We start from the raw sequence: 10,000 nt of genomic DNA, 5'->3' as shown, positions 1-10,000 counted from the left end.
CACTTTTCAGTTTTTCTATTGGACATTCCGGGTGGTTTGAGCGATCGCTGGTTCGATCCACATCATGCAGATCTGTAGGACCAGGGCCTAGGGGTTTATCTTCCTCTTCAGCAGCAGAAGATGTTTCATGATCTCCTTGATCTGTCTGAGAGGAAGTTTCAGTTTTCTGGTTTCCTGTTGGAGAATCCTGGAGGTTTAAGCGATCGCTGGTTTGACCCACATGGTCCAGATCCTTCAGAAGTTCTTGGGACTCCGATGGATTTTGGTCTTTGTCTAAAAACACACAAACAGGGGAGAACTTCACATACAGAGCCAAGGGCAAGCGGTGTGACGTTATTCAGCTCTGGGAACCATACATGGCTGAGATGAAGGATGAGCATTTTTCTTAATTTTATTTTCATATACAGTATATTTTATTATACTTTTATTATTTGGTTTTAAAGAATTCACTTTGTGTTCTTAAGATGGTGCAAATGTTTGTTTGTTTATGTTAAAAAAAACGACAATAAAAGAATTGTGAAAAGAAGAAAGGTGTTGAACTGATGTTATTGCCTCTTAAGTGTCAATATCAATAACAAAGTAAAAGACAGACATCCTAAATGTTTGCACAATATATTATATTTCCTTCCAGTTTTCACTTCATATCTAAACACACAGAGATAGATGTCGAATGTAGGTCTTGTGGGAATGACACAGACACAGTGGTGAACTTATGTTTCACCACACACACACACACACACACACACACACACACACACACACACACACACACACACACACACACACACACACACACACACACACACACACACACACACACACACACACACACACACACACACACACACACACACACACACACACACACACACACACAGTGGTGAACTTATGGCTGTGATTATTCCATCAAGTTTGGGAAAGACTTGGAGCATTTTAAACAAAAAACAAAAACACACAGACAAACAGAGACACACACACACACACACACACACACACACACACACACACACACACAATGAGACAGGGAGAGAGAGAGAGACACACACACCCACACACACACACACACACACACACACACACATACACACACACACACACACACACAGGGTTAGTATGGAGTTAACTTCTTAAATGAACGTTTGTTGTCACTGGTTTGGTGAGCCTCATGATATTAGGAATATACCATATTAATTCATCCAAATTTCTAATATCCAAACCACGATTTAATATATAATTATTTAACAACACACACACAGACAGACAGACAGACACACACACAGACACACGCACACAGACAGACAGACACACACACACACACACAGACAGACAGACACACACACACACACACACAGACAGACAGACACACACACACACACACACACACACAGACAGACAGACACACACACAGACTAACCTTGTGGTGTATGGAGGACCCTCGTAGTGGACCCTGTCAGACAGACTGACTCTCTCTCCATCTCAGTACTGTTGATAGTATCATCTGGTTCAAGCCTGAACTCATTAACACAAACAGGACGCGCACACACACACACACACACACACAGACAGAGAGAGAGAGACACACACACACACACACAGCGACAGACACACACAATGAGACAGAGAGACAGAGCGACAGACACGCAGAGAGAAAGAGAGAGAGAGAGAGAGACACAGAGAGAGAGAGAGAGAGAGAGAGAGAGAGAGAGAGAGAGAGACACACATACACAGAAAAACACACACACACACACACACACACACACACACAAACACACACACACAGGGTTATTATGAGATGATCACTAACACACAGGAAGCCGTTCAGACAGTGTGGGGATTTCCTTCCATTCGGACTAAACTTAGAATATGACGCTGTGATGTCACAACATCTGGACACAGTAACCTACGGCCGGCCGTCTCACCTCTAAACAATCCCTGTGTTCCCCATTCACACACTCTTTCTCTTTCCTACACTACATACTAAAGTACAGAAGAGTTTTAGTCTGTTTACTACACTACATACTAAAGTACAGAAGAGTTTTAGTCTTTTTACTACACTACATACTAAAGTACAGAAGAGTTTTAGTCTTTTTACCACACTACATACTAAAGTACAGAAGAGTTTTAGTCTTTTTACTACACTACATACTAAAGTAGAGAAGAGTTTTAGTCTTTTTACTACACTACATACTAAAGAACAGAAGAGTTTTAGTCTTTTTACCACACTACATACTAAAGAACAGAAGAGTTTTAGTCTTTTTACTACACTACATACTAAAGTACAGAAGAGTTTTAGTCTTTTTACTACACTACATACTAAAGTACAGAAGAGTTTTAGTCTTTTTACTACACTACATACTAAAGAACAGAAGAGTTTTAGTCTTTTTACTACACTACATACTAAAGAACAGAAGAGTTTTAGTCTTTTTACTACACTACATACTAAAGTACAGATGAGTTTTAGGGCCACAGACAGGAGAGAAAAGAAAATAAGATAAGGAAGTTTTTTTTTCATTATGTCGAGAAATGTCAAGAATAAAGACGAATACTGAAAATTACTATTGGAGTTAGTGGGGCATTTATGTATTTTCAGCATACTACAATTGATGTGCATGTATTGGGACATCCTTAATCTTTTTCTGGCATACTAAATAGTAGGGAAGTATGGGGACTGGAACGCAGGGAAGATCACCATTAACGAACATTTTGCCTCCATTACGATTGATGAACAAGTGTTTTGTTTGTTTGCCATCATAATTCAATGACAAGGGTTTTAATTTTTTTTAAAGATATTTTTTGGGGCATTTTTATGCTTTATTGATAGTGTAGAGACAGAGGTGAAATGGGGCAGAGAGGGGAGTGACATGCAGAGAACGACCGCGGGCTGGAATCAAACCCGGGTCCGCTGCTGGCCGAGGCCCATGGGGGGGACGCCCTACTAACTGAGCTAAGGGCGCCCCCGACAAGGTTTTTACTGTATAGCCTATAATATTATTACCATTTGAAAACTAGAAAAAATAACTTGAATCTCTTGTAAACTTATATTTTAAATGTCAATAGAATAATTCACTGCTGATTCAAACAGTGAAGTAACTCAAATATTAAATCTGGATGAACCCAACAGTCAGGCTACAGATCTTTCCCTGTGTTCCAATCCCCATACTTCTCTACTATTCAGTACGCCAGAAAAAGATTTAGGATGTCCCAATACATGTACTTTAATTTTAGTATGCTGATAATACATAAATTCCCCACTAACTCCAATAGCATTTTGGAGTATTCGTCTTTATTCTTGACATTTCTCAACATAATGAAAAAAAATCTTCCATATCTGATTTTTTCTCTCTCCTGTCTGTGGCCCTAAAACTCTTCTGTACCTTAGTATGTAGTGTAGTAAAAAGACTAAAACTCTTCTGTACTTTAGTATGTAGTGTAGTAAAAAGACTAAAACTCTTCTGTACTTTAGTATGTAGTGTAGTAAAAAGACTAAAACTCTTCTGTGCTTTAGTATGTAGTGTAGTAAAAAGACTAAAACTCTTCTGTGCTTTAGTATGTAGTGTAGTAAAAAGACTAAAACTCTTCTGTACTTTAGTATGTAGTGTAGTAAAAAGACTAAAACTCTTCTGTACTTTAGTACGTAGTGTAGTAAAAAGACTAAAACTCTTCTGTACTTTAGTACGTAGTGTAGTAAAAAGACTAAAACTCTTCTGTGCTTTAGTATGTAGTGTAGTAAAAAGACTAAAACTCTTCTGTGCTTTAGTATGTAGTGTAGTAAAAAAACTAAAACTCTTCTGTACTTTAGTATGTAGTGTAGTAAAAAGACTAAAACTCTTCTGTGCTTTAGTATGTAGTGTAGTAAAAAGACTAAAACTCTTCTGTGCTTTAGTATGTAGTGTAGTAAAAAGACTCAAACTCTTCTGTGCTTTAGTATGTAGTGTAGTAAAAAGACTCAAACTCTATGTACTTTAGTATGTAGTGTAGTAAAAAGACTAAAACTCTTCTGTACTTTAGTATGTAGTGTAGTAAAAAGACTAAAACTCTTCTGTACTTTAGTATGTAGTGTAGTAAAAAGACTAAAACTCTTCTGTACTTTAGTATGTAGTGTAGTAAAAAGACTAAAACTCTTCTGTGCTTTAGTATGTAGTGTAGTAAAAAAACTAAAACTCTTCTGTGCTTTAGTATGTAGTGTAGTAAAAAGACTAAAACTCTTCTGTGCTTTAGTATGTAGTGTAGTAAAAAGACTAAAACTCTTCTGTGCTTTAGTATGTAGTGTAGTACAAAGACTAAAACTCTTCTGTGCTTTAGTATGTAGTGTAGTAAAAAGACTAAAACTCTTCTGTGCTTTAGTATGTAGTGTAGTAAAAAGACTAAAACTCTTCTGTGCTTTAGTATGTAGTGTAGTAAAAAGACTAAAACTCTTCTGTACTTTAGTATGTAGTGTCGTAAAAAGACTAAAACTCTTCTGTACTTTAGTATGTAGTGTAGTAAAAGGACTAAAACTCTTCTGTGCTTTAGTATGTAGTGTAGTAAAAAGACTAAAACTCTTCTGTACTTTAGTATGTAGTGTAGTAAAAAGACTAAAACTCTTCTGTGCTTTAGTATGTAGTGTAGTAAAAAAACTAAAACTCTTCTGTACTTTAGTATGTAGTGTAGTAAAAAGACTAAAACTCTTCTGTGCTTTAGTATGTAGTGTAGTAAAAAGAATAAAACTCTTCTGTGCTTTAGTATGTAGTGTAGTAAAAAGACTAAAACTCTTCTGTGCTTTAGTATGTAGTGTAGTAAAAAGACTCAAACTCTTCTGTGCTTTAGTATGTAGTGTAGTAAAAAGACTCAAACTCTATGTACTTTAGTATGTAGTGTAGTAAAAAGACTAAAACTCTTCTGTACTTTAGTATGTAGTGTAGTAAAAAGACTAAAACTCTTCTGTGCTTTAGTATGTAGTGTAGTAAAAAAACTAAAACTCTTCTGTACTTTAGTATGTAGTGTAGTAAAAAGACTAAAACTCTTCTGTGCTTTAGTATGTAGTGTAGTAAAAAGACTAAAACTCTTCTGTGCTTTAGTATGTAGTGTAGTAAAAAGACTCAAACTCTTCTGTACTTTAGTATGTAGTGTAGTAAAAAGACTAAAACTCTTCTGTACTTTAGTATGCAGTGTAGTAAAAAGACTAAAACTCTTTTGTACTTTAGTATGTAGTGTAGTAAAAAGACTAAAACTCTTCTGTGCTTTAGTATGTAGTGTAGTAAAAAGACTCAAACTCTTCTGTACTTTAGTATGTAGTGTAGTAAAAAGACTAAAACTCTTCTGTACTTTAGTATGCAGTGTAGTAAAAAGACTAAAACTCTTTTGTACTTTAGTATGTAGTGTAGTAAAAAGACTAAAACTCTTCTGTGCTTTAGTATGTAGTGTAGTAAAAAGACTCAAACTCTTCTGTACTTTAGTATGTAGTGTAGTAAAAAGACTAAAACTCTTCTGTACTTTAGTATGTAGTGTAGTAAAAAGACTAAAACTCTTCTGTACTTTAGTATGTAGTGTAGTAAAAAGACTAAAACTCTTCTGTACTTTAGTATGTAGTGTAGTAAAAAGACTAAAACTCTTCTGTACTTTAGTATGTAGTGTAGTAAAAAGACTAAAACTCTTCTGTACTTTAGTATGTAGTGTAGTAAAAAGACTAAAACTCTTCTGTACTTTAGTACGTAGTGTAGTAAAAAGACTAAAACTCTTCTGTACTTTAGTACGTAGTGTAGTAAAAAGACTAAAACTCTTCTGTGCTTTAGTATGTAGTGTAGTAAAAAGACTAAAACTCTTCTGTGCTTTAGTATGTAGTGTAGTAAAAAAACTAAAACTCTTCTGTACTTTAGTATGTAGTGTAGTAAAAAGACTAAAACTCTTCTGTGCTTTAGTATGTAGTGTAGTAAAAAGACTAAAACTCTTCTGTGCTTTAGTATGTAGTGTAGTAAAAAGACTCAAACTCTTCTGTGCTTTAGTATGTAGTGTAGTAAAAAGACTCAAACTCTATGTACTTTAGTATGTAGTGTAGTAAAAAGACTAAAACTCTTCTGTACTTTAGTATGTAGTGTAGTAAAAAGACTAAAACTCTTCTGTACTTTAGTATGTAGTGTAGTAAAAAGACTAAAACTCTTCTGTACTTTAGTATGTAGTGTAGTAAAAAGACTAAAACTCTTCTGTGCTTTAGTATGTAGTGTAGTAAAAAAACTAAAACTCTTCTTTGCTTTAGTATGTAGTGTAGTAAAAAGACTAAAACTCTTCTGTGCTTTAGTATGTAGTGTAGTAAAAAGACTAAAACTCTTCTGTGCTTTAGTATGTAGTGTAGTACAAAGACTAAAACTCTTCTGTGCTTTAGTATGTAGTGTAGTAAAAAGACTAAAACTCTTCTGTGCTTTAGTATGTAGTGTAGTAAAAAGACTAAAACTCTTCTGTGCTTTAGTATGTAGTGTAGTAAAAAGACTAAAACTCTTCTGTACTTTAGTATGTAGTGTCGTAAAAAGACTAAAACTCTTCTGTACTTTAGTATGTAGTGTAGTAAAAGGACTAAAACTCTTCTGTGCTTTAGTACGTAGTGTAGTAAAAAGACTAAAACTCTTCTGTACTTTAGTATGTAGTGTAGTAAAAAGACTAAAACTCTTCTGTGCTTTAGTATGTAGTGTAGTAAAAAAACTAAAACTCTTCTGTACTTTAGTATGTAGTGTAGTAAAAGGACTAAAACTCTTCTGTGCTTTAGTATGTAGTGTAGTAAAAAGACTAAAACTCTTCTGTACTTTAGTATGTAGTGTAGTAAAAAGACTAAAACTCTTCTGTGCTTTAGTATGTAGTGTAGTAAAAAAACTAAAACTCTTCTGTACTTTAGTATGTAGTGTAGTAAAAAGACTAAAACTCTTCTGTGCTTTAGTATGTAGTGTAGTAAAAAGAATAAAACTCTTCTGTGCTTTAGTATGTAGTGTAGTAAAAAGACTAAAACTCTTCTGTGCTTTAGTATGTAGTGTAGTAAAAAGACTCAAACTCTTCTGTGCTTTAGTATGTAGTGTAGTAAAAAGACTCAAACTCTATGTACTTTAGTATGTAGTGTAGTAAAAAGACTAAAACTCTTCTGTACTTTAGTATGTAGTGTAGTAAAAAGACTAAAACTCTTCTGTGCTTTAGTATGTAGTGTAGTAAAAAAACTAAAACTCTTCTGTACTTTAGTATGTAGTGTAGTAAAAAGACTAAAACTCTTCTGTGCTTTAGTATGTAGTGTAGTAAAAAGACTAAAACTCTTCTGTGCTTTAGTATGTAGTGTAGTAAAAAGACTCAAACTCTTCTGTACTTTAGTATGTAGTGTAGTAAAAAGACTAAAACTCTTCTGTACTTTAGTATGCAGTGTAGTAAAAAGACTAAAACTCTTTTGTACTTTAGTATGTAGTGTAGTAAAAAGACTAAAACTCTTCTGTGCTTTAGTATGTAGTGTAGTAAAAAGACTCAAACTCTTCTGTACTTTAGTATGTAGTGTAGTAAAAAGACTAAAACTCTTCTGTACTTTAGTATGCAGTGTAGTAAAAAGACTAAAACTCTTTTGTACTTTAGTATGTAGTGTAGTAAAAAGACTAAAACTTTTCTGTGCTTTAGTATGTAGTGTAGTAAAAAGACTCAAACTCTTCTGTACTTTAGTATGTAGTGTAGTAAAAAGACTAAAACTCTTCTGTACTTTAGTATGTAGTGTAGTAAAAAGACTAAAACTCTTCTGTACTTTAGTATGTAGTGTAGTAAAAAGACTAAAACTCTTCTGTACTTTAGTATGTAGTGTAGTAAAAAGACTAAAACTCTTCTGTACTTTAGTATGTAGTGTAGTAAAAAGACTAAAACTCTTCTGTACTTTAGTATGTAGTGTAGTAAAAAGACTAAAACTCTTCTGTACTTTAGTACGTAGTGTAGTAAAAAGACTAAAACTCTTCTGTACTTTAGTACGTAGTGTAGTAAAAAGACTAAAACTCTTCTGTGCTTTAGTATGTAGTGTAGTAAAAAGACTAAAACTCTTCTGTGCTTTAGTATGTAGTGTAGTAAAAAAACTAAAACTCTTCTGTACTTTAGTATGTAGTGTAGTAAAAAGACTAAAACTCTTCTGTGCTTTAGTATGTAGTGTAGTAAAAAGACTAAAACTCTTCTGTGCTTTAGTATGTAGTGTAGTAAAAAGACTCAAACTCTTCTGTGCTTTAGTATGTAGTGTAGTAAAAAGACTCAAACTCTATGTACTTTAGTATGTAGTGTAGTAAAAAGACTAAAACTCTTCTGTACTTTAGTATGTAGTGTAGTAAAAAGACTAAAACTCTTCTGTACTTTAGTATGTAGTGTAGTAAAAAGACTAAAACTCTTCTGTACTTTAGTATGTAGTGTAGTAAAAAGACTAAAACTCTTCTGTGCTTTAGTATGTAGTGTAGTAAAAAAACTAAAACTCTTCTGTGCTTTAGTATGTAGTGTAGTAAAAAGACTAAAACTCTTCTGTGCTTTAGTATGTAGTGTAGTAAAAAGACTAAAACTCTTCTGTGCTTTAGTATGTAGTGTAGTACAAAGACTAAAACTCTTCTGTGCTTTAGTATGTAGTGTAGTAAAAAGACTAAAACTCTTCTGTGCTTTAGTATGTAGTGTAGTAAAAAGACTAAAACTCTTCTGTGCTTTAGTATGTAGTGTAGTAAAAAGACTAAAACTCTTCTGTACTTTAGTATGTAGTGTCGTAAAAAGACTAAAACTCTTCTGTACTTTAGTATGTAGTGTAGTAAAAGGACTAAAACTCTTCTGTGCTTTAGTATGTAGTGTAGTAAAAAGACTAAAACTCTTCTGTACTTTAGTATGTAGTGTAGTAAAAAGACTAAAACTCTTCTGTGCTTTAGTATGTAGTGTAGTAAAAAAACTAAAACTCTTCTGTACTTTAGTATGTAGTGTAGTAAAAAGACTAAAACTCTTCTGTGCTTTAGTATGTAGTGTAGTAAAAAGACTAAAACTCTTCTGTGCTTTAGTATGTAGTGTAGTAAAAAGACTAAAACTCTTCTGTGCTTTAGTATGTAGTGTAGTAAAAAGACTCAAACTCTTCTGTGCTTTAGTATGTAGTGTAGTAAAAAGACTCAAACTCTATGTACTTTAGTATGTAGTGTAGTAAAAAGACTAAAACTCTTCTGTACTTTAGTATGTAGTGTAGTAAAAAGACTAAAACTCTTCTGTGCTTTAGTATGTAGTGTAGTAAAAAAACTAAAACTCTTCTGTACTTTAGTATGTAGTGTAGTAAAAAGACTAAAACTCTTCTGTGCTTTAGTATGTAGTGTAGTAAAAAGACTAAAACTCTTCTGTGCTTTAGTATGTAGTGTAGTAAAAAGACTCAAACTCTTCTGTACTTTAGTATGTAGTGTAGTAAAAAGACTAAAACTCTTCTGTACTTTAGTATGCAGTGTAGTAAAAAGACTAAAACTCTTTTGTACTTTAGTATGTAGTGTAGTAAAAAGACTAAAACTCTTCTGTGCTTTAGTATGTAGTGTAGTAAAAAGACTCAAACTCTTCTGTACTTTAGTATATAGTGTAGTAAAAAGACTAAAACTCTTCTGTACTTTAGTATGCAGTGTAGTAAAAAGACTAAAACTCTTTTGTACTTTAGTATGTAGTGTAGTAAAAAGACTAAAACTCTTCTGTGCTTTAGTATGTAGTGTAGTAAAAAGACTCAAACTCTTCTGTACTTTAGTATGTAGTGTAGTAAAAAGACTAAAACTCTTCTGTACTTTAGTATGTAGTGTAGTAAAAAGACTAAAACTCTTCTGTACTTTAGTATGTAGTGTAGTAAAAAGACTAAAACTCTTCTGTACTTTAGTATGTAGTGTAGTAAAAAGACTAAAACTCTTCTGTACTTTAGTATGCAGTGTAGTAAAAAGAATAAAACTCTTCTGTACTTTAGTATGTAGTGTAGTAAAAAGACTAAAACTCTTTTGTACTTTAGTATGTAGTGTAGTAAAAAGACTAAAACTCTTCT

General features: G+C 33.2%; 1 protein-coding gene across 1 annotated transcript in view; it reads right to left on the bottom strand.

Moving 5' to 3' along the window:
- The window catches only part of LOC307270417 (uncharacterized protein), a gene marked incomplete at its 3' end in the record, with an annotated part of 37,768 nt that overhangs the window by 26,524 nt on the left and 1,244 nt on the right, over positions 1 to 10,000 (bottom strand). Inside the window, 2 exon segments of the mRNA XM_080054298.1 lie at positions 1 to 273; positions 1,415 to 1,509. The exon segment at positions 1 to 273 is cut by the window's left edge and continues 2,213 nt beyond it. Coding sequence (XP_079910424.1) covers positions 1 to 273; positions 1,415 to 1,475 — 334 coding nt within the window. The 5' untranslated portion in view covers positions 1,476 to 1,509.

The sequence above is a fragment of the Ammodytes marinus genome, assembly GCF_949987685.1.
Source record: "Ammodytes marinus genome assembly, contig: scaffold_76, whole genome shotgun sequence".
Classification (NCBI taxonomy): Eukaryota; Metazoa; Chordata; class Actinopteri; order Uranoscopiformes; family Ammodytidae; genus Ammodytes; species Ammodytes marinus.
The sequence above is the reverse complement of the archived record's forward strand: the minus strand, read 5'-3'. Positions and strand labels throughout refer to the sequence as shown.